Source organism: Acomys minous (genome assembly GCF_964271855.1).
Source record: "Acomys minous genome assembly, chromosome: 9".
Lineage (NCBI taxonomy): Eukaryota > Metazoa > Chordata > Mammalia > Rodentia > Muridae > Acomys > Acomys minous.
The window spans coordinates 84,168,294-84,191,735 of NC_140490.1; the positions used below are offsets into that span (position 1 = coordinate 84,168,294).

The 23,442-nt window shown below is 52.7% G+C and overlaps 2 protein-coding genes across 4 annotated transcripts; one reads left to right on the forward strand and one right to left on the reverse strand.

The window, feature by feature from the left end:
• The first annotated feature begins 89 nt into the window (after nucleotides 1-89).
• On the forward strand, nucleotides 90-12,489 carry LOC311605522 (adenylate kinase isoenzyme 1-like). Of its 2 annotated transcripts, XM_084796132.1 has the most exons (6): nucleotides 92-385; nucleotides 1,141-1,340; nucleotides 3,612-3,725; nucleotides 10,261-10,455; nucleotides 10,928-11,059; nucleotides 12,357-12,489. In XM_084796132.1, the coding sequence occupies exons 1-5, from the start codon at nucleotides 325-327 to the stop codon at nucleotides 10,994-10,996; spliced, it is 639 nt and encodes a 212-aa protein (XP_084652258.1). In that variant the 5' UTR covers nucleotides 92-324; the 3' UTR covers nucleotides 10,997-11,059; nucleotides 12,357-12,489. The 2 variants fall into 2 exon arrangements, with proteins under 2 accessions (XP_084652259.1, XP_084652258.1); XM_084796133.1 differs by lacking the exon at nucleotides 3,612-3,725 and having other exon boundaries at nucleotides 90-385.
• Nucleotides 11,820-22,443, reverse strand: KHSRP (KH-type splicing regulatory protein). 2 transcript variants are annotated; one of them, XM_084796124.1, is made up of 19 exons: nucleotides 21,822-22,443; nucleotides 19,753-19,849; nucleotides 19,023-19,061; nucleotides 18,504-18,543; nucleotides 17,684-17,733; nucleotides 17,460-17,531; nucleotides 16,590-16,647; nucleotides 16,215-16,389; nucleotides 16,029-16,127; nucleotides 15,700-15,798; nucleotides 15,507-15,609; nucleotides 14,973-15,218; nucleotides 14,737-14,897; nucleotides 14,551-14,660; nucleotides 14,256-14,344; nucleotides 13,967-14,167; nucleotides 13,818-13,895; nucleotides 13,577-13,737; nucleotides 11,820-12,610 (listed from the first exon to the last, which is right to left on the reverse strand). In XM_084796124.1, the coding sequence occupies exons 1-19, from the start codon at nucleotides 22,071-22,073 to the stop codon at nucleotides 12,575-12,577; spliced, it is 2,166 nt and encodes a 721-aa protein (XP_084652250.1). In that variant the 5' UTR covers nucleotides 22,074-22,443; the 3' UTR covers nucleotides 11,820-12,574. The 2 variants fall into 2 exon arrangements, with proteins under 2 accessions (XP_084652250.1, XP_084652249.1); XM_084796123.1 differs by having other exon boundaries at nucleotides 11,820-13,737; nucleotides 21,822-22,436.
• Between the last annotated feature and the right edge of the window lie 999 nt (nucleotides 22,444-23,442).

Consider the following 23,442-nt stretch of genomic DNA (forward strand, 5'->3'; position numbering starts at 1 on the left):
GTAACGTCATGACGCCGGCACCGTGAAGCATCCTGGGTAGGGTGGGAACGGAGTCTACTGGTGAGCAGGGCCTCAGCACTCTTGCGCATGCGCAAGTGTGGCCGAGATGCGGGCGCAGAGGCTGGGTTGCCATAGCGACGGAGGCCCGCTCTGTGGAATGGCTTTCTGCACTCTGGGGCGGGTCTGGGATTCCGCTTTCTCTGTGTCCTGGTACCTGGGGAATCCCCGACATCTTGCAAAATGAGCCCCTTGTGACGTAGAGCGAAGCCAAGGGGTCAGGGCAGGGTGGAGACTGGCCTCCGCGTACCCGAGCATGCGGGCGGGATGGGTCTGCGCGGGTCCACGCTGCCTCAGATGGGCAGAGCTTTGAGGCCCCAGGAGAAGGGTAACGTCATGAGGGCAGTTGGTTAACAGTGGGCAACGGAAGAGGGAGATGGGTTTATGCCTTTAAGTACGGTGCACGCCTTTAATCCCAGCACTTGGGAGGCAGAGGCAGGCTGATCTCTGAGAGTTCGAGGCCAGCCTGGTCTACAAAGGGAGTCGAGGACAGCCAAGGCTACACAAAGAAATCCTGTCTCGGAAAACAAAAACAAATAGAGAAGCCAGTCTCCGAAAATGGACATTTCAACTCCGGAGGGAGGGATTAAAGAAAGGAAGCCTGTTGGTTAAGCAAAGGGGCAGGGAGACACAGACGTTGAGCCATAAACTACTGACTCCACAGATGTGGCTGGTAGCGGAGACATTCACTTCTTCACCATGGACGGGTGGGGGCGCTCCGCCTTGAGTTACAGAGGCTGGCTAGAAAGACCAAAGCGAGTAGAAAGGGAGGAAGAACCCTGGCTAACTGGAGGACATGGGCATCTGAGACAGGAAGAGGAAGGGGAAAAGGGGCAGGGAAGCCTTACTCCAACACCGGGGAGGTGTGACTAGAGGGGCAAGCAGGCTGGATAGAAAGGTGGGCGGAGCAGGGTGCCCCTGGCTGAGTTTAAGAGCCTTCCTCTTCCGTGATCTGTGAAAATGGGGTAATGAAGTCACTGGAACCCTTCAAGGAGCTCCCAACAGTGGCATCCTTCAGTGCGAGGCCAGGGCATCCTAAAGACACGCACTAGTACCCACTCTTTCCTCCTCGAACACTGACAGGCGTCCTGAAGTCCTTGCTGATCATCTTCGTGGTGGGGGGCCCTGGCTGCGGGAAAGGGACCCAGTGCCGAAATATGGCTACCAAATACGGCTTCTGCCACGTCGGGCTGGGCCAGCTGCTGCGGGAAGAGGCTCAGAGGAGCACCAAGCGGGGCCGGCAGATCCGGGACATCATGCAGCAGGGACTCCTGGTGCCCACGGTGAGAGTTCAAGGGAGAAGGGGGCACGGCAGGACAGAGTCTCTAGGAAGCCAGGGTCTCCTGGCCCAGCCACTGCCTTGCTGTGACAATGTGTCTGTTAAGGGCATGCTCCTGCTCAGCATCCGGATGGTGGCTCACAGCTGACTGTAACTCTAGTTCCGGGGTTTCTGGCGCTCTCTCCTGGCCTCTGAGAGCTCTGCGCTCGTGTGTGTGCAGATATACATGTAGGCAAACACTCAAACTAAAAAAACAAAACAAAACAAAACAAAACACGTTGTTTGTGGTGGCGCACGCCTTTAATCCCAGCACTCGGGAGGCAGAGGCAGGCAGATCTCTGTGAGTTCAAGGCCAGTCTGGTCTAGAAAGTGTGCCCAGGACAGCCAGGGATACACTTGGTCTTGGAAAAAAACAAAACAAAAAAACAAAGTGACACCTATTATGCACAAAGTCCTGGGACCCATCCCTAGCACCACAGAAACTGGGTGCATACTGGGCTACCCAGCCCTTGGGAGGTGTAGTCAGGAAGATAAGGAGTTCTAGGGTATCTGACTACAGAGACAATCCATTCTGGGGGCAGAGAGATGGCACAGTGGGTGGAGACCCTTGCAGCCAAGCCTCTCAACCTGAGTTCAATCCTTGAGGCTTTCATGATGGAAGGAAAGAGCTGACTCCTGCGGGTGACACATGCACCACCCCTCCCCAACTAGATAAATAATAAAGAGATCTAATAGCTTTTTTTTCTTTTTTTTCTTTTTTTTTTTTTTTTTTTTTTTTTTTGGTTTTTCAAGACAAGGTCTCTCTATGTAGCCCTGGCTGTCCTGAACTCACTTTGTAGAACAGGCTGGCCTTGAACTCACAGCGATCCGCCTGCCTCTGCCTCCCGAGGGCTGGGATTACAGGCGTGCCCACCACACCTGGCTCTAATAGCCTCTTTTTAAAGATCTAATAAATTACAGGAATCTAGCCTGTGGTGGCACACACCTTTAATCCCAGCCCTCAGGAGGCAGAGGAAGGTGGATCTCTGTGAGTTTGAAGCCAGCCTGGTCTACAGAGTGAGTCCAGGAGAGGCAGGGCTGTTACACAGGGAAACCTTGTCTTGAAAAACCAAAAAAAAAAAAAAAAAAAAAAAAGGGGGGGTGTCTATCCTGGGATATATGAGGGGCTATCTCAGGCATTGGGGGAGGGGACAGAGGGGGAAAAAAAGAAAGCCAGATGAAGTGGCAAATGCCTGTCATCCCAGCACCTAGGAGGCTGAGGCAGGAGAATGGGGAATTTGAGGTCAACTTTGGGTTACATTAAACCCAAGTAAATAAATTGCTTAAACAAATCATCTGTGTGCCCACATATTCAATGGACCCTACTGAAAGTATCCAGGAAGCAAATTGCCTGAGCAGGCACACTTCATCCCCTACACAGCAAAGTATAGCGATTTACCTAGAATTGATGGTGTGTCAGGTAAGCTGTCTGGTGGAGTCTTACAATGTCTGATGGGCATGGTGGGACACCCCTGTCACTTGGGGGTGGTGGTGGCAAGAGGATCTAAAGTTCAAGGTCACTGGACTTGGTGGCACACGCCTTTAATCCCAGCACTTGGCAGGCAGAGGCAGTAGGAGCTCTTAAGAGTTTGAGGCCAGCCTGGTCTACAGAGTGAGTTCCAGGCCAACCTGGGCTATGTGAGACTGACTCTAAAAAGAAATATGAGGTCTGAGAGCCTAGTTCTGTGAACAAGGGCTTGCTTAGCATCTGTGAGGCCTTGGGCTCAGTATGTGGGTGTGTATGCGGGGGGGGGGGGGGGGGGGTTGGGGTAAAGGAAAGAAAGATAAGAGCCAACCACTCAGAAGGCAGACGAAAGGGAATCTCTGAATTCAGGGCCAGCTTGGGCTACATGCCTCGTTGCTGGTGAGGTGGATCAACTGTTACAGAGCACTTAACGGCTTTCCGTAGACGTGGGTTTGGTTCCCAGCACCCCCTCAGGTGGCTTTCAACCAAGCGCCTGTAAAATCCAGCCCCAGGGGATCCTACGTCATTGGCCTCTGGAGCACCTGAACTCACCTGAGCATATCCACACACAGGCATCTGTAGAGTCAAAATACAAAGTATTTTTTAAAAGCATGCAAGCAGAGAGGAAGCCAGTGATTCTGTGCTGGGTCCTGTTCCTATGACCTCCGAGAGGTTCAAACTGAAGGACCGACATGGCGCCTGGCCCCTGGGGAGGTGGGGGGCAGGTCCTCCCCGGCACTGAGTCCTGAGTCCACGCCCTTTCCCTCCCAGGGTCTCATTCTGGACATGGTCAGTGACAACTTGTTGTCTCGTCCAGAAAGCCGCGGCTTCCTCATCGATGGCTTCCCCAGAGAGCTGGAACAGGCCAAAGAGTTTGAACGGATTGTGAGTCACCTGAGCCCGGAGCTAGAGTGTCCTGGGCAGGGGCTGGTGGGGGGGCGGGGGGCGGGGGGCGGCGGCGGGGTTTGCTGCCTGTGTGGAGAGCCCAGGCCACCCTTGTAGCACTTTGCGTAAAAGTGCATGGATATGGGATGGATACGGGAGGACCTGAAGCTGGGAGATAGGACCTTCCTTCCTGTCCTCCCTCCTCTCCTCACACCCCCCCCACACCCCCCCCACACCCCCCCCACCCCCGCCTCACCTCCTCCCTTCAGATCTCATATAGCCTAGGCCGGTCTCAAACTCTGCAATGCCTGAGAGGCTAACCTTGAACACCTAATGTTCCTGCTTCCACCTCTGGGGTGCTGGGATGGCATGTCTCTGCCAGCTCACCTGGGTTGTGTGTGTTGAAGCCAGGGCTTTGAATGTGTTAGGTGAACCCTCTACCCAACGTGCCCCGCCCAGTCTGCACAGTCAGTTTATTTTTTTGTGGCTCAGTAATGGTCACGGTAGGAAGCTGAATATGGAGGCACATGCCTGTCACCCCAGCACTGGGATCCTGAGGGCCAGCCTCGGCTACATATGGAGTTGAGCCGGTGTAGAGGAATGTTAATTCAGAATATGGCTGTTCTGTCAGAGATCACATCCTTCAAGGTCTGTGTGATCTGGATGGAATACAAACATGCCTTTCATCCAGGGGACGGAGGCAAACAGATCTGAGTTCAAGGCCCGTCTGGTATAGAGCAAGTATCGGGTAAAGAAAAGCTTCGGTCCAGGCTTGGTGGTACACGCCTTTAATCCCAAAAGAGGGTAAAGTTAGTTTGTAGAAGGAAGCATGTGTCTGTAATTCCAGTACTCAGGAGGCAGAGGTAGATCTCTGTGAGTTCGAGGCCAGCATAGCCTACAAAGTGAGTCCAGGACAGCCAAGGCTACACAGAGAAACCCTGTCTTGAAAAAACAAAACAAAACAAAACAAAAAACAAACAAACAAACAAAAAACCCAACAACAAAAACAAACAAAACAAAACCTCAGAGGCCTAGGTTCTAGGCCTAGGTTAGATTGTATGGAGGCTAGAAGCTTCCAGGACTAGGCCTAGGTTAGCAGGAGACAGTAAGCCTCTGACACAATTGAGACAGGGGAATAGTTATTTTGCAGGCTGGGAACTCAATAGAAAGACCCTGCCTCAAATAATAAAAATTGGACAAAACAGTGGCTAGAGAGAAGGCTCAGCAGTTAAGGGCACTTCCCGCTCCTGCAGAGGTTTTTTTTTTTTTTTTTTTTTTTTTTTTTTTTTTTTTTTTTTTGAGACAGGGTTTCTCTGTCAGCCTTAGCTGTCCTGGACTCACTATGTAGACCAGGCTGGCCTCGAACTCACAGCGATCTGCCTGCCTCTGCCTCCTGAGTGCTGGGATTACAGGCGTGTGCCACCACACCCGGCCTCATGCAGAGGTCTTGATCTCAGTCCCCAGCATGTCCACGCTGGCTCGTAGGACCCGTGACTCCAGCTTTAGAGGGTCTCATGCCCTCTTCTGGCCCTCACAAGCTTCTGTGTGTACATACTGTATATAAACTCACCCAGGTAAATGCTTATGCAAATAAAATATTTTTTTAAAAAAATCTTAAATTAGGAGGCTGGAGAGGTGGCTCAGTGGTTGAGAGCACTGTCTGTTCTTCCAACGACCTGGGTTCAATTCCGAGCTCCCACATGGCAGCTCACAAATTGTCTGTAACTCCAGTTCCAAGGGATTTAATGGCCTCAACTAATGCACATAAAGCAAAATTAAGTAATATATATATATATAGTATATATAATGTATATAGTATATTATATATAGTATATATGTAATATATAGTATATAAATTAAGTAATATATATAGTATAGTATATATGTGTGTGTGTGTAAAATTTTGATGCTGGCTGACTTCTGACCTCCACAGTCACAAACACATGCATGAAAAAAATTTGTGATGTTGATGGTGTGAATCCATGAGGATTTCAGAGAGTGAATTTATCCATGCAGAGTGTTGCCAATGGGCCCAGGAAACATTCACATTGCTGTTGCCATGGGGACGTGCAGGACCCACGTTACCAAGCCAGTAGGGTTTATGAGAAGCTGGGAGCTCTGCTGCAGAAGCACCCCCCACCCTTGTTTAAATATTGGTTACAATGTCTTTCTTTTTCTTTTTTTCTTTTTTTGTTTTGTTTTGTTTTTCGAGACAGAGTTTCTCTGTGTAGCCTTGGCTGTCCTGGACTTAAAATGTGAAACTGTAACCCAGGAGTCAGGGTGGAACAGCCTCAGCCCTCAGGTTGCAGACACTTGCTCAGTCCTCAGAGTGTCTGATATAGCCCAGGGTAGCTTCCAATTCTTTTTGGTTTGGTTTGGTTTTGGTTTTACAAGACAGGGTTTCTCTGTGTAGCCTTGGCTGTCCTGGACTCACTTTGTAGACCAGGCTAGTCTCGAACTCTGCCTCATCTATCTGCCTGCCTCTGCCTCCCAGAGTTCTGGGATTACAGACGTGTACCACCTCACCCAGTTTAGCCTCCAACTCTTTAAGTACCCAAGGATGACCTTGAGCTTTTACTCCTGCCTCCACTTCCCCAGTGCTGGGTGACAGAAGTGAGACAGCACTGTCCAACTGGCTCGTAGTTGTTTTTTGCTGTTTCTAGAGACAGTGTCTCTCTATGTAGCCAGGCTGGCCTGGAAGTCCCTGCAACCCTCCTGAATACAAAGAACCCAGGCATGCATCACCACTGCAGGCTGGACGGGTAACTGTTGTTTCCTTGCTTTTTTGATATTTAAATTTATGCACATGAATATTTTGCTTGCATGCATGTATGCCCAGCACAGATATGTCTGTCTGGTGTGCCCTCTGAGGTCTAGGTCTGAACATGGCATTGGATCTCCTGGAACTGGACTTAAATGGTTGTGAGCCATCAGGTGGATGCTGGAATCAAACTCTATCACCCAGCCACAGTGTAGACCTAAGAATGTACCTGTACTCTATGATACCCACACAGAATAAATCTTCTTTGTTCAGACAGGGTTTCCCTGTGTAGCCATGACTGTTCTGGAACTCGCTCTGTAGACCAAACTGCCTTCAAACTCAGGAGATCCACCTGCCTCTGCCTCCTGAGTGCTGGCATTAAAGGTGTGCGCCACTACTGCACAGATGTTTTTTTTGTTTTTGTTTTTGTTTTTGTTTGGGTTTTTTGTTTGTTTTTTGAGACAGGGTTTCTCTGTGTAGCCCTGGCTGTCCTGGACTCACTCTGTAGACCGAGCTGGCCTCGAACTCAGAGAGATCCGCCTGCCTCTGCCTCAGGAGTGCTGGGATTAAAAGGCATGTGTTACTGCACCCAGAGGTTTTGTTTGTTTGTTTGTTTTGGTTTTTTGAGACAGGGTTTCTCTGTGTAGCCTTGGCTGTCCTGCACTCACTTTGTAGACCAGGCTGGCTTTGAACTCATTGTGATCCACCTGCCTCTGCCTCCAGAGTGCTGGGATTAAAGGCGTGCGCCACCACCCTGTGGTTCACGGCTGCATTCATTCTGTGCCCACTCTTTGCTTTCCTGGGTTGTGAGATGTATATAAATACGCTGACCCTGGCTCCTGCAGGTCCCATATCCAAGCATGCAATGAAGCTCAGACTAGAATCACTGGGGGAGGGGGGACAGCTAGAGTGTGCAGCAGATAATGGGGCTTGTGTCCAAGCCTGAGGATGTGAGTTTGACTCCTGAACCCACATGTTGGAAGGAGAGATCCGATTCCTGCAAGGTGTCTTCTCCCTCCCCACATGTACCATGACACAAGCATGACATGGACAAAGTAAAGACATGTAAGAAAAATATATTTAGGGAAGAAGCTTGCCCATGTACTGAACACCTACAGACTAGTTTTGAGCATAAGCACCGTGACAATTTAATCAGGTGCTCTGAGTCATCTACGGGCAAAGTGTGAAAGAGGTGGGCAGCGCTGGGCAATCACTGCACCAGTGTCCAGTAGGTTCTTATCTAGGGTGTCTGAACTCATGGATGACTGACTAGTGGTTCCAAGGAAGCAGGAAATACCTGTTTGCCAGTATGGAGCACATGGTCTCCATCCTGTGAGGAACTGCGCAGGCCAAGCATCTATATAAAAAGGGCTGGGCATGGTGGCACCCACCTTTAATCCCAGCACTCAGGAGGTAGAGGCAGGCAGATCTCTGAATTTGAGGTCAACCTGGTCCACAAAGTTCTAGGGCAACTAGCACTACACAGACGACTTTCTGTCTCACAATAAGAAAGGTAGAAAAAAAAAGGAGGGAGGGAGGGACAAAGCAAGGAAGGAAGGTAAGGAAGGAAAGGCAGGCAGGCTGGATTTTGGCTGGAAAGATGGCTCAGTAGTTAAGAGCTCTCAGTGATCTTCCAGAGGACCTGAGTTTCAGTTACTAGCACCCAGTTCAGGTAACTCCGTGGGCACCCCAAGCCTCTGGCCCCTGTGGGCATCAGCACTCATGCATGTAGCACACACATATATATATAGCCTTAAAAATATTTTTTAAAAGGATGAAGAGGGGTTGGAGAAATGGCTCTTCCTGAGGTCCTGAGTTCAATTCCCAGCAACCACATGGTGGCTCACAACTATCTATAATGTTATCTGATGCCCTTTTCTGCAGATAAAGCACTCATATACAATAAATAAATCTTAAAAAAAAAAAAAAGGATGAAGAGGGGCCAGTAGGTAAAAGTGCTTGCTGCCAAGCCTAACAACCTGAGTTCACCCCAGGATCCACATAAAGGTGGAAGAGAGCAGACTTCACAAAGCTGCCCTTTAACTTCCACATCCTCCATCCAGTAATAATAGAAGGAAGGAAAAGAAAAAGGATGAAATTCCAGAACCATTCATGCAGGCACCATACTGTCAGAGGGCCAGGCAGCAGATGACGTTGCTGCCTATGAGGAGGGATCGGCCGAGGGGCAAGGGGCAGAGAGAACCTTCATTCTTTCCGTTTGTCTTTAATGCTCTACACATGCACTCACTGCCCACCACGGCAAAGTTTAGAAGGCACAGCATTCATATCTGAAGCCCTGTGTGGGCTCCATCCCCAGGGCCTGTGGAGAAGTGAAACCTGTTAGTTGTCAGCTCAGAGTGTATGGATGAGAAGGTACTTTGTGGTGTCCCTGACCCCATGGGAAGCAAGAAACCAAGCATGTTGGTGCACTTGGGGTGACACCTGTCATCCCAGCACTCAACTGGGGAGGTGAAGGATCAAGGTTCAGCATGGATCAGGGATTCAGGGTCATCCTGGGCTACATGGGAAATTCAAGGGCAGCCTGGGCTTCATGAGACTTTGTCCAAAAGAAAAGGGCAGGGAGGTGAGTTAGCACACATATCTTTAATCCCAGCACCTGGGAAGCAGAGGCACACGGACCTCTCTGAGTTCCAGGCTAGCCTGGTCTACAGGAATAGTTCTAGGGCTATATAGCGAGACCCTATCTAAAAATAAAAAAATAAACAAGAAAATGGAAATAAAAGGCTTTATGGTATTAGCACTCAGAATGCTGAGACAGTAGAATTGTAAATTCAAGGCCAGATTTGGCTATAAAATAATGACCTTGTCTCTAAATAAATAAATAAAGGACCAAGAGCAAATAAGCAAAGCAGAAAAGAACATAGCTAGTGTGGCTGTGCTCACCTGTGATTTCAAATTTAGAAGCAGGATTAGGAGTTTCCTGATAGCTGGGACATGAGACCCTTAAAAAGCAAACCTAGGGGTACAGGATATGGCTCAGTCAGCAAAGAGCTAGCCTTGCAAGTATGTGAGCCTGAGCCCCATAAAAACCTGGGTATAAGCCGGACATGGTGGCGCACGCCTGTAATCCCAGCACTCGGGAGGCAGAGGCAGACGGATCGCTGTGAGTTTGAGGCCAGCCTGGTCTACAAAGTGACTCCAGGACAGCCAAGGCTAACACAGAGAGACCTTGTCTCAAAAAACCAAAACAAAACAAAAAACCCAAAAACAAAAACAAAAACAAAAACCAAAACCCTGGGTATAGTGTGTTTCCTTTCAGCTCTTGAGTAGGGGAAGACAGGAGAATCCCTACAGCTCACTATGCAGCTGCTAGCCTGGGCTACCTGTATAGTTTTAGGCCATGAGAGACCCTGCCTCACAGACAAGGTTGTGGGTTGGAGAGATGGCGCAGCAGTCAAGAGCATGCACTGTGCCAGCACTGGGGAGGCAGTGGCAGGCAGGTCTCTGTCTCAAAACAACAAAAGTAGCTCTGTAGACCAGGCTGGGCCTCAAACTCAGAATATCCTCCTGTTTCCCAGGTGCAGGCATTTAAAGGCCTGAGCCACAATACATGGCTCAAAAATGTTTAGGAGTATACATTGCTGTTGGCAGAGGACTTGAGTTCAGTTCTTAGCATCCACATAGGTGGTTCATTACTATCTGTCCTCAAGCTCCAAGGGACCTGATGCCCTCATAGACCTGATGCCCAGCTTCACAGGCTCGGGAACGGGTGCAGGGCCCTCTCCTCACCCTATCCTGTTGGTTGCTGCCTAGGTGGGCAGGGCCCCCAACATAGTCATCGCATTCGACTGCTCCATGGAGACCATGGTGCGGAGAGTGCTACACCGAGGCCAGGTGGAGCACCGGGCGGATGATTCAGAGCCAGCAATCCGCAAGCGCCTGGAGACACACTATACCCTGTGTGAGCCCGTCCTGACCTTTTACCAGCAAAAGAACCTTCTGCGAAATGTGGGTACCCAGAAGTGAACCCTGTGTAGCTAGCTTGGGGTTTGCCTTTTCCCCCAGTATGTAATGATGGAGGAAATCCCATTTCCTTAGGTCAGCACAGGCTGAGGCCTCAGGTAGCCCAGGCTGGCCGTGAACTCAGTCTCGTTTGAGCCAGTGAATGTGCTTATAGCTCCTGAAAGCTGCAGCAGGTTCCCACCACAGTCACCGTCGTGGTATGAAGCCCTGGCACTCCCCTCCCCGCACATCTGGCTCAGGGTGGTTAGCACAAGGAGCAGTGGAAGACTTTGGCGGTGTCCTCATCTCCATGGGAAGCAAATATGGGAGATTGCCTTTTCCTACTCTCTGGACCCATGCGGTCTCTGCCTTCCTCCATGCCCCCTCCCTCCCAATACCCAGTCCCAGGATGGCACTCAGGCTGATGGAGCACAGGGCCATGGGCTGCCTCCTTGATCCTTTGGCTTCCTCTCCCTAGATATTGGCTGAAGAGGCTCCTGAAAACATTTTTGCCAAGTGCTGTTCAGTTATTGAGAGTCTGCAGTAAGCCAGGGTGGGCCCGACGTCTGGCTTACCCCCTTCCGCTCAGCACACAGAAGCCAGACCTGAGGTGAGACCCTGGTGCTAACAAGGGCCCCTGATAGGCAGAGGTAACTAGTTAGCACAGCTGAAGGGAAACCAACTTTACCTAGAGGTGGCAGCTGTCACTGCATCATGTGGACATGCAAGGCATGGTTTGGTGTGAGGGCAGCTTGGGAGAATGGGTTTGTCCTCACTGTCCAAGCCCCTCATCTGACTGGGGTTGCAGCCAGCCACTGCACCTGGTTTTGGGGCCAGCACTTTGACCTGCTATACCATCTCCCTGCTGCTGACTGATTTTGATCACAGATGGGAACTTCACAGCATGGCACAATGCCTCAGAGCCTTTGGTGGCCCAGACATCATTCACCCAGGCCTGGCCTCTTACTTTCCACTCAATATTAGCGACACACACTCAAAGTCAGGCCTGTGCCCCAATGGGATGCTTCCATGAGGCAGCCTTAGTGACAACTGTGGCCACATCCATGGGAACACGAGCCCTGGGGACACTCTTCAGTGCCTGGTTCCTCAAATCCCAAAGGGACAGAGAAATCTGGGCAGGGCTCCCTGAAAGGAAAGGTAGTCTCTGGGACTGCACTCTACTCCCATCTTCTCTACCCTGCGCAGGGAAACGGGAGGTTAGGAAAGCACAGGCTTGCAAACCACCCTCTAAAATCCATACAGCGTCTCATCGACAGGGCTGTTTACACTGCCTAGACAGCAGCAGTGCACTTCCACTTCAGAAGCCTACTTGAAGGGCAGGAGAGACAGATGGCAGCCAACAAGAAAGCGAGGTTTTGTTACCATTTATTTGTGAAGTTAAAAACGAGCGATAAAAAGTAAAAACTGCCATACAATTTTTTTTGTTTTGTTCTCATTTTTTTTTCTCAGTTTATCTCATCTTCAACAGATGACAACGTACCAGGCCAGTCCTGGGGTTGGGGTGGGTACAAGGCGGAGCCAGGGAAGAGCAGGGGGGAGAGAAGAGGGGAGAGACAGAGATAGAGAAAAAGATGGGCAGGGCAGGAGGAGCCTGCGACACCCACACCTGGTCCAAGGAATGTTCCAACTCTAACTAAAAAAAAAAAAAAAAAAAAACCACTGGGGAAAAAAAAAAGATAGCAAGAGTGACTGTTTCTTTCCTTTTAAAAAGTTTATTTAAAAACAAGAATAGGGCCCCGGGCAATAGGGAGAAAGTGAACCACTTCCCTCAGAGGGGTGGGCTCAGAGGCTGGGGGATAGAGATTTATATATTTCTATATATATATCATTTTATAGGTTTTGTTCTGCTCTTTGTGATTTAATTTTTAAACTTTTTTTTTTGGCAGAGGTTAAATTCTCGCTATTTTCTAAGGCTGGCTCAACATGAAGGATCTGATTTTGGAAGGAAAAAAATGTGAGACACACAGAATGAGAGAGGGAGCGCCTCAGCATGAGGGGACCCCTACACCCCGGGCAGCCATTGCTCTCTCACTAAACCAATCAAATATAGAAACCAATAAAAGAAGCCCCCAAATGGAACAAAAATGGAGGAAAAAAAATATTTTCACAGATGAAGTTCACATCCATTTGCTTCATTTGCCTGTGGAGAGGGAGAGACAGGAATGGTCATGGCAGGAGGGTGGCCGGGCTACAGGAGGCAGCAGCCAGGAGGCCGGGCCCAAGCCCACACAGGCCAAGCGGGGCGCTGTCTGCCTGCCTTGGGGACTCGCTGAAGTCAGACTGCTCCTTGGTGGAGAAGAAGCAGGAGGGAGAGGAGGAGGAGGGTCTGCAGCAGAAGAAGCCAGAGGTGTGGGAAGGAGGCGCACAGGGGAGAAGTGCCAGGGTGGGGAAAGGGCAGGAGGGAGGCGGCGGCTCGGCATCACAACATTCAGACCACGGTGTCCCCACAACACCCCTGTGAGGTAGGTTGGAAGGTGGCAACGATCGTCATGCCCACTTCACAGACAAGACCGGGACACAGAGGCAAGCACACAAGAGGTGGCCTCGCCAGGCAGGGAGGGCCCAGTCCCCTCAGTGGATTCCCCTCCATCCCAGCAGAGCCAGGGCCGCCTGCAACACAGTTACTTGGACACGGGAGATAAAGATGGTGGCTTTAAAAAAATAAAAGAATAAAAAAGAACAAAACCCAAATAGTGATGCTGAGAAGGGGGAAAAATAGACATTTTCTTCCCAAGTGGCCAGATTCTGAGCAAGTGGGTTCAGCGACCGGCATGGCACCCAGCGCAGTCCCCACTTCCTGCCCCCACCCGGGACACCCCAGCAGTTCAGAGTTCCACCTTTGCGGCCGGTGCCCCCAGCACCCGACAACGTCGCACCAACAGCGGCTGCCGGAGGAGCCTCTTCCGTGAGCCTCTGCACCCAGTGGGTGCTTCTCAGCGGCGGGGTTGTGGGGCTCCGGGAGACTCTGGCCACGCGCCCGAGGCTGGCATCAAGGACACACCCCGCAGGGGAAAGGGTTTCCGGCGCTACCCACTAAGGCAGGATGGACGGTGGCCGGGGGTTGGAAGGAGAAAGGAGGAGGAGGAGGGTGGCAGTTCCCACTTGCCTGCTGCTGTCCCTGCTGGGTGGGAGGCGGCTGTGGGCCACCAGGGCCTGGGGTCTGTCCGTAGTAAGCGGCCTGCTGTCTGTAATACTCAGCCCAGGCAGCGCTGTAGTCAGGCTGGGAGCCAGGGGGTGCTCCAGGACCCCCACCAGTGGCCACTTGTGCTGTGGGCACAAAGATAGTGAATGGCTGGCAGAAGAACCCACCCAGGCAGGCTCACCCCTGGCCCCACCCAGCAGCTCACCTTGCTTCTTGTAGTACTCCTCCCAGGCCTTGGTGTAGTCCTGCTGTGGGGGTGCTCCAGGCTGCTGGGGCTGCTGGCCTGAGGAACAGGGTGTCAGGGAAGCTGGACAATGTACAGGATACCTCACTGCTCCCCAACACTGAACTTACCAATTTTTTTGTAATACTCTTCCCAGGCCTTTGTGTAGTCTGATTGGCCAGTGGGTGGAGGCTGGGGGGGCTCCCCCTGCGCAGGTGGGGCGGCTGGGGCTGGGGCAGGACCTGGCACAGGGCCTGGGGGTTGCTGGTAATAGTGGGAGTAGTAGGCAGCCCAGGCAGCATTTGGGTCTGTAGCAGCTGCAGCAGCTTTGTCTATAAAAGAAAAGATATTGGTTGAGGGAAGACACAGTAGTTGGCCTAGTGTCACCTCCTAAATTTCCTCTGTGGTGCTGACACTTACTTGGGTCGTGAGGGGCAGGCGGTTGCCACTGGGGGTAGGTATTGCCCCAGCCCTGAGGCGGGTACTGGTGAGGAGGGGGACCGCCAGCACTGCAAGGGAAGGGAGAGGTGTCCATGAGAGCTGGCTCGAGGGTGTGAAAACAAGCCCCTATCATCACCCAAAAGCTGGAGCTGATATAGGACCGAGACCAAGGTCAAAGGCAGTACACCCTCTCATGGCACCCATGACACCAGGCTGCAAGGTCCTGTCCCTCTTATGCCAGGCCCCACAACCCAGGAAGCCAAAAAGTACTTACTGTGGGGGTGCCCCTGGAGGTCCTTGGTTGAAGGGTCCAGGGTTGAAAGGTCCCATGGGTCCAGCGGGGCCTGGTCCCCCAGGGCCTGGTCCAACTGGGCAGAGGGGACCCTGAGGGAAAAAGTGGCAGCTGCAGTTTGCAATCCAGGGGGGAGGGGCACCTTCACCAGCACCGGACAGAACCCACCTCTATCTTCTCCTCAATGAGCTGCTTCGCATGGTCAATCTGCTGGGGCGAGCCCCGGATGACAAACAACTTGAAATTGGGGTCCCCGTTGGGCGGAAGCTGCCGAGATATTTCCACGAAGGCGCCCGTCTGCTGGTTAATCGCCTTCACATTCTCACCACCTATGGGGCCACAGTTAGTGAAGGGCTGGCAAGTGCAGAGCTAGGCAGGGCAAGGGCAGGGCCTTGGGGACTCACCTCGGCCGATGACCAGCCCACACTTGTGAGTAGGAATGGAGAAGGTCATCTCCCCTCCAGGAGGGCCCCAGTTGCCTTGGCCTCGGCCTCGGCCCCGGCCCCCAGGGGGCATGCCAGGGGCCCCTGGAGGACCTGGGGGCCCACTGCGAAGACTCTGGAGGAGGTCATTGATGATGCGGGCTGCGTGCTCACACCGATCTGGGGGACCCATGATGTGAGCAATCTTCTCGGGGCCGGTCCCATCATCTGACATCCACACCAAGAAAAAGCAAAGCCAAGCTTCCTCAGAGACCAGTTCCCCTGATTTGATGCTTTCATGCAAGCAAGCAGACAGTCCTGTTTCTCAGAAGATGCCCACCCACTCAAGAGTAGCAGCCTGAGTGTCCTCCCACCTTTGGGGGTCCACAGAAATTAGCTAAGCAATCTTAAATAATGGTTCCAGAAAAGAAACTGACAGATCTGTAAAGGCACTGAGGGCCTGCAAGAGCTGGGGGTATAGACACAGTCTGGGTCAAGGTGGCGCCCACCCCTCACCTTGCTTGAACTGGATGCGCACACCAGCATCATTCTGGATCTTCTTGATCATCTCTCCGCTCCGGCCAATAACCACACCAACTGAATGCCGGGGTACAGGCACCTGGGAGGCCAGGAGGCATCAGGTCACACAGTGCGCCCCTAGCTCTGCCTTGCTCCCAGCTGCCCACCCCCCTGGAGTGCCTGCACTCACATCAATGCCTCCGCCGACCCGAGATCCATACTCATTGCGGTCGCCAAAGCCACCCTGGTCACGTTCTCGCAGGATGTCCATCACCATCTCACAGGCTTGCTGTGAACACACCACACTGAGCAGTGGGCACAGGCAAGTGGGCCGCATCAACACCCACTTCCTGGCACCTGCGAGGGTCCCCCACATCCCTGTGGAACTAACTACACAATGCCTTAGAAAGGCAAAAGACTAAAGGGCTTAAGAGAAGCTACTCCTGGCAGCAGCTGAGAAGACCTCAGGGCAGGCTGGACAGTGGAGCCTTGCAGAGTCCATGCTGCCTGGACCCTCACCTGAACTTTGTACGGGTCCCCGATGATCCGCAGTGGCTTGTCTACGTTTGTGTTCTGGGAGCCATCCTGAATTAAAATCATCTTAACCCCGGCACGCTCCTGTAATGTAAGTGCCTGTCAGAGGCAGGCTCTGGTGGGCGCTGCTGGGGACCGGGGACAAATGCTTCAGCCTGTCCCGCTACGTACCTGTAGCTGCTTGATGGTCTCCCCACCTTTGCCGATGACGAGGCCAGCCTTGCCAGCGGGGATCATGATCTCCTGCACCGTGCCATTCTGACCTCCATTGGCATTGTCATGAAATTGTCCTGGGGGGCCCCCACGACCCCGTGACACGATGTCATCCAGCATCATCTTTGCCTTTCTGGGGAGGTAACAGGGTGGCATTCAGAGTGTGCATCTGGAGCACACACAGCTCAGGTATCTGGCGGGTGCCAAGGACTTGGGGCTATTCAGCTTTGAGAGGGGGTGTCAGCTTGTCCACACAGCTCTAGGGATAGGTCAGGTTGGAAAGACACACATAGGTGCCACCCTCTCCTGCAGGAGACCCAGCTAGGGACTTACTGGACAGACTCGGGGGCTCCAGTCAGGGACACACTGCGCTCAGGGAGGCCACCACTATCTGCAGAAAAGAAGAGAAGCTCAGTGGCCAGAGTGGAGGGCTGCTGCTGTGGGGACATAAAACTTCCAGGACAGCATGTAGCCCTCTCCTATAAATCACTTTATCCCCTGCCATGAGACACCAGAAGGCTGCTTCTTTAAAACTCAGTGGGGAAGACAGAACTCAGGAGGTAGACATGCAGAGCACCACAACTCTATCACCCTAGCACACAAGAGGCCAAGGCAAGAGGTCAGATAGTGAGGGGGAAAGAGGAGACTCCAGAAATCAGCTTAGGATGTCTCTTAGCAGCATGGGGACCCGGGATCAAATGTGAAAGACTTCTGAGCAAGGCTCCATGCACACACTCCACAGGAGCAGGGCCAGGCAGCCTCAGAGCTAGGGTCACCCTGCCATGCTGCTTTCTGCATCACTAATTTCTATCTCATGATGCTTTAAGGTGACAGCATAGAGCATGCACCTGGAAAGAAGCACCCCCATGACCAAGCCCACATTCCCCTAAGCCACCTCACATGCAAAGAGAAAGCAAGGGGCAAGGACACAGCTCAGAGAGCAAAGGCGCTCATCACCAATCCAGAGGACCTGAGTTCAATCTCTGGGTCCCATATGACAAGACCACTAACTGACCCCACTCCTGTGCTGTGACAGGTGCACACCCCCACACACATATAAAGACATAGGCAATAAGATACAAAGTAGAAGAGGGCAACAGCACCTGAACATGGACAGTGCTGTGCTGCGTCTGCAGGAACCAACCACCCAGCAGAGCCCGCTCCGCTCTGGGGTCCCAGGAAACTACAGACAGAGGGCCTTACCTGGTGAGATCTGAACTTTGCAGCCTGAGTCCTGCTGGATTTTGTTAATCTGCTCACCACCTCTGCCAATGACTAGGTAGAAAGAAAAGAAAAGTGAAGGCCGAGTAAGGGCACCCAAGACAAGGCTCCCCAACAGTGATCCCTTGGACACTACCAGAAACCCCCTGGCCTAAGGCAGCCAGAGGCTTGCAGGCCCCACCCTCATCATGGGGACCCACACTCACTCAAGCCCACCATGCCGTCTGGAACCCTATACTCTTCTGTCATTGAGGTCCTGTGGGAAAAGACTCAACGTCAGGCTCTAGCTAGGGAAGAGACCCCAGCTCTCCAGGAGAGAAAGACCCAGCCCTTTGAAGTCCCAGGGCCTTTGCTGCAAGCCTGCCACAACAATCCAAGGGCAATGGCTTGAAGACATCCAAGGATCGACAAGCGGCCCATGGCAATCCCATTTCCTCAGGTAAGAACAAACACTTGGTTTTGGAGACAAAATTCTATATAGCTCAGGCTGGCTTTGAACTCCTAATCCCCCTGCTTTCATCTCCCAAGTCCTAGGATGACAGATGTGTCATGTTGCCTGTGTTTTTTTTGTGTTGTTTTGTTTTGTTTTTTAAGGCAGGGTGGCCGGGAGGTAATCCAGGATGAGTGCTCTCCTGGCTGGGTTACAGCTTTCCCACCTTGTACATTTCATACCACACTAACAGTACAGACGTCAGTAAAAGGGGGCTTGTCACAGTTTTCTTTCTCCAGTCAGTGTCTACAATATTTCATCAAAGAAACCCTTGGCCTCTCTCAACAACCTGGTCACATTTACGCCAGGCAGTCTGAGGCAGCCAGACAGCAGCACCACAGGATCTGATCACCCTGGGAGCATCTGACCAGTCAAAGTGTGGAACCATGCTGCTCCAGCAGCTACAACCCATCCCACTTCACAAAGCATACTAGTGGACACAATCCCCAGGCCTGCTAGCATCTCCTTGCTCCAGAGATGCCTCTATGCCAGCCCCAAAACCAGAGATAACAAACAGGAAGCCAGTGATAGCTTACCTGGGGGGAGGATGGATGGGTCCCAGTTGAGAACCAAGAGCTGTGGAGAGAAATTTAAAGTGGAGTCTAGCTTAGCATCTATCTGGGCCCCATAACACCAACCCATGATGTCCCTGCACGGGACAAATGGAACCCACTACATGACTTTGTGCATGGATCTACATCCTGAGGGCGCTGTAGCCTCTCCCCATAAAAGCCTGCTTCTACGGCTGGAGAGATGGCTCAGAGATTAAGAGCACTGGCTGCTCTTACAGAGTTCAAGTCCCAGCAACCACATGGTGGCTCACAACCATCTATAATGTGATATGACACCCTCTTCTGGGCTGCAGGTGTACATGTAGGCACAACACTATATACATAATAATAAATAGATGTCTTTTAAAAAAAAAAGCCTGCCTCTAAAGCTTTTGTTTCTATTTCCACAGGCTTGAAGACCCCTAAACCTTCTGAGCCACTACATACAGGTTTCCGAGACCCAATACCCCCAATGCCCCGTGCCCACACACCCAGTGGACTTACAGTCTCCCTGGGAAGCCAGTTTCTTGCTGTCTGGCTGGTCTGTGGATGAGAGAGACTGTCAGATGCAACACCACCCACCTACACCGCCTCAACCCCAAAGCTGGTGCAGCATGTTCCAGGCATTCTCACCACTAGCCCCGCAGAATAGTCTAGATGAAGGGTTAGTAGGTGCTGGCCCAGAAAGGGGCAACATGCCCAAGTCATTCACTATCCCAGAGTGAAAAAGTTCATTTTTCCCAAGACAGGGTTTCTCTGTGTAGCCCTGGCTCTCCTGGACTCACTTTGTAGACCAGGCTGGCCTCGAACTCACAGAGATCTGCCTGCCCCTGCCTGGGATTAAAGGCATGAGCCACCACCCCGGCCAAAACAAAACAAAACAAAACAAACAAAAAAACACTTTTAACATGTGAACATTAGTAACATCACAGGGTTCTTCCAGGTTACAGTTGGACCTGCCCAGGAACAAGTGTCCTGTTCAAGAGCCACCTTGGTGATGCTTGTGCTGTGTGTCAGTCTCCCACAGGGAAGAAACAATCTTAAGAACCTACAACTTTCCCTAGTCTCAATTGACCTGCCCTTCTCTCAGCTACCTGATACCTAAGGGTGGCAGATGGAACAAAAAGCTGGTCTAGCTCCCCGGTCTTGTAGCCTCACTGGGACAAAGTGCTACTTTCAAGCCCTAGGCCTCCCTCACAGGTGAGAACCAGCCACTGCCACTACCAGCAGTTACCTCCATCTTCCAGCTGTCTCTTTTGGCCCCCAAAACCGAAATCAGGAGTGTTGTTATTCACGGTGGTAGCAGCATCACCTCCAATTTTGGCTGCAATCTAGGACGAGGTAGGAAATATAGACGAGTTACCATCCCAAGCAACCCTTGTTTGCCTCAAGATTTGGCCTGGAGTGCCCCCCCCCTCATTTAGGGGAGGATTGTGGGCATAGATACTCTGGAAACTTTTAGGAAGGTCTCCCAAGTTTTCTAAGAACTGCAGACTCCCTATTCCTCCTTATTGGCAGACCTGTGCCCACAAGTTGTTCTAAGTGCAAAGGGAACAGCAGTTAAGGAGGACAGGGATTCCTGGGTCACCTCCAACAAGCAGCAAACAGGACTTCAATGTGGTCCTTCCAACTTTCCTCTTACCCTTGACATCTTTATAAAAATATCCTGAGACATCTCAGCCAGGCTTCTGCCTTCAAGGCACCTGACATTCCAGTATGACCAAAACAAAAGCCTCTTTGGGACAAGTACTGAGTTTCAAGTGTACAGACAGCATCTTCACATCACCCCCATGCCAGCAACACACCTCAAATCCTGAACTCTGGATCTGGCCTACTCTATTACAAAACCCCAAAAAGCATGCTTACCTTTGACAGGGAGTGTCATCGCCACTGACAGCACTCACACACCCGGGGTAAGCTGCCTCTTAATGAGACATTTTGGGGGATGACCAGAAAAAAAGGCATGCAAGAGCCCACCCCACCTTGGAGTGAAGGAGGCAGAGATGACAATGAAGAGAGTAGTAAGCCAATGGGTTCGCACCTTGGGAGGAACCAGTCCTTCACCCCAGAGGCCTTAGGACAACCTCAGGACACCACCATCCACTGTGAGCCTGTCCTGTTCAACTTTCAGAACTGACCAGAGTGGAGTTGTGAGCAAAGCTGAGCTGGGCCACACCAGCACATGCACTTCTTTCTATATGTTATCATCAAAACAAGTCTTGTTCCCAAAGGGAGACGGACAATTCTTTTTAACAGTAAAAAGCGGTAACCATGTCCATCTTTCCCACCTCACTGCAAAGCCCAAGCTCTCTCACAAAGAGTTCTCTCTTAATCATCAAGATCCAAGAGGAAGGACAGAAATGGGATGGGTTGCGGGACCTGCTCAGAAATGGGAGTAGGGGTGTGTAAAGCAAGGCGGGTGCTGGATTTCTGGAAGGGCACAAGATGGGTTCTCACCTTCTAAGTATATGACCAAGCTACGGCTCTTTGCAAACCTAGGGCTCAGTCTCGGAACTCCCTGGTATTCTGAGCCTTTATATGTCTGAATAGTGGTCCCCTAGCATCCTTGAATGCAACTTTTACAAACCCTGAGTGGCTCTCGGGGCCTCTTAAGATCCCAAGGTCTTGTGGGGCTCTGAGAAGGATTCCCCCACCATCTCTGACCTCACCCTTCATGAGTTTAGGAATGGCTCCTGCTTCAGACTCCAAGCTCTCACGAATCCTAAGAGGGGTGTCCCAGTACAAATCCAGAAGTGATTCTTGGGGACACCCTCATGACACTCAAGCTCAGGCCTTCGCAAACCCTCTTCAAACCACAAACCCTCCTGGATTCTAGAGTGGCCCCCCCCCCCCGGAATACAAGCCCTTGTGTCTTGAGTGTAAATATGAGTACAAGCTTGGGGGATAGCTTTTGGGGACACTGTTCCAAACTGCAATCTTTGTGGGTCCTGGAGGAATCCTCCTGTGCACTCAGGAATAACTGTGAACTCCAAGGCTCCAACCTTCCTATCCTAAAAGAGAACACTTGATGCCAGTTTAGGGGTGGGTGTCTCAGGGAACCCCAAGGCTGCAAGCCCTGGTATCCTAATAGGGATCTTCCAGTTGCAAGGTCTAGTTCTCGGAGACCACCCCCCCTTTAGCGCACCCCTAAACTCCAAGCACGATGAGGGTCACCCTTATGCCAAGGCGGCCCCAGACTCCCCGCCCCAAGCCCGCCGCCCACGTGACCCTCCCGCGACCCCGCGCGCGCGCGCGCCACCGCCCCCTCCCCCGCGCGCGCACGCGCCCTCGCGGCCTTCTCACCTGGCGGGCCCGCTGCACGGCGTCGGCGAAGGCGTCCTTGCGGATCCCCGGGCCGCCGCCCCCGGGAGGCTGTGAAGGGCCCCCGGACGCGCCTCCTCCACCCGGGCCGCCGCCGCCGGGGCCTCCGCCGCCCCGGTCTCCCGCGCCCGGTGGGCCCGGCGGAGGGCCTCCTCCCGCACCCGCGGCTCCTCCTCCTCCGCCGGCGGGAGGTGGCGGGCCGGGCGGGGGGCCTCCGGTGCTATAGTCCGACATGGCGCGGCGCGGACGGGCCTGGCGCGGAGGCTTCAAGCTGAGGAGGCGGCGGCGGCGGCGGCTCAACGCGGGAACAAGGCCTCGCTCCACACGGCCGCGGAGCACGATGGGAAGCCAGCGGCTGGGAAGACGACGAGGGGGGAAGAGGGGCACCTCCTCCCGCCGCCGGTGTGACAGACGGCGCGGAGCAGCCAGTGGGATACGGCTGTCGCTCCACGCCTGCCAATCGCGGGCCGTAGATCCGGGTGACCAGTCAGAGTCCGGCAAGACGCAGGGGGCGGGAGCCACGGAGTGATTGACGGCTATAGGACTCAATAGGCCGCGGGCTGCCGGCGCTGGGTGGACAATTGGAAGTCACGCGAGAAGTCGGGAAGCCCAATGAAGGGAGAGTTCCAGATTCTCGGGGCGGCATCCAGGATGAGAATGATGGCTCTGGCCAGTCACGTGGGTGGGCTCCGGGGCGGAGCTTAGCAAAAGGACTCTACCGGGCGGGTGCTCTAGCCAATGAATACACGCCGGAGGCGGTGCTTGTCAAGATTGGCAGTCAACTAATCCAGACCCTGAGGCGTTTTTTGGGGTGATGCGCTTGAATTTGGACTTGACGGCTTTTCTCAGACTCCGTGTCCCTCTGACTTCGGATCCAATGGCTGAGCGACAAGGACAAGCGTTCAATGAGCGACGCCTTCACGGGCAAATGGCAACGGAAGTAATAGAGCCCTGTTTTGATGGGAGCCAGTGAAAGCCACCTACGTTGGGGTGGAACCGGCTTCCAGACGGCAAGAGCGGATTAGCGGGAGCCCGAGTGAATGGCAGCGGAGGTGGGCGGTGGTTAGCTACGGAACTCCGGCCTGACCTCTAGGTCAGCAGCGCCCCAAGCGGCTTTGCACGTGGCTTGCTCGAAGCCTTGGCTGTCGTTGTTTCTCGAGGTGTGGGTGGCCCGAGATTGAGTGAAGCACCCAGGGATTTCCTGAATTTTTCATCTCAGCTGGCACTTCTTCCAGGACTCATGGCACCAACTCATCAGACTTAATTCAAGCCTGTCCCGGATCTGAACCCAGGTCCCCAAAGAGGTCCGAGCCCCCAGCTCCCAACCCTGGACTCAGAAGGGATCCCAAGTTCCTACAGGGGTACAGGTCCCCTAGTTCCTAGCCTGGATCCAAAAATCTCAGGTCCCTACAGGAACCCAAACCCCTTGTTCCCCAGGTCCTGGGGGGGGGGGTGGTTAGACCGAGGATTCCCCCCCCACACCGGTTTTCTGAGACAGGGTTTCTCTGTGTAGCCTTGGCTGTCCTGGACTTGCTGTGTAGACCAGGCTGGCCTTGAACTAACAAAGATCTGCCTGCCTCTGCCTCCGGAGTGCTGGGATTAA

What these genes read in the sequence shown, in the direction of transcription:
- KHSRP (XM_084796123.1), bottom strand. Translation starts at nt 22,073, where the DNA reads ATGTCGGACTATAGCACCGGAGGCCCCCCGCCCGGCCCGCCACCTCCC. An exon ending in TGGGCTGGTCATCGGCCGAG is followed by an intron (nt 14,898 to 14,972) that starts GTGAGTCCCCAA and finishes GTGGCCCCATAG; the next exon opens with GTGGTGAGAATGTGAAGGCG. An exon ending in CCTCCAGGGGCACCCCCACA is followed by an intron (nt 14,345 to 14,550) that starts GTAAGTACTTTT and finishes CTTCCCTTGCAG; the next exon opens with TGCTGGCGGTCCCCCTCCTC.
- LOC311605522 (XM_084796132.1), top strand. Translation starts at nt 325, where the DNA reads ATGGGTCTGCGCGGGTCCACGCTGCCTCAGATGGGCAGAGCTTTGAGG. An exon ending in CCAAAGAGTTTGAACGGATT is followed by an intron (nt 3,726 to 10,260) that starts GTGAGTCACCTG and finishes GTTGCTGCCTAG; the next exon opens with GTGGGCAGGGCCCCCAACAT. An exon ending in AAAAGAACCTTCTGCGAAAT is followed by an intron (nt 10,456 to 10,927) that starts GTGGGTACCCAG and finishes TCCTCTCCCTAG; the next exon opens with ATATTGGCTGAAGAGGCTCC.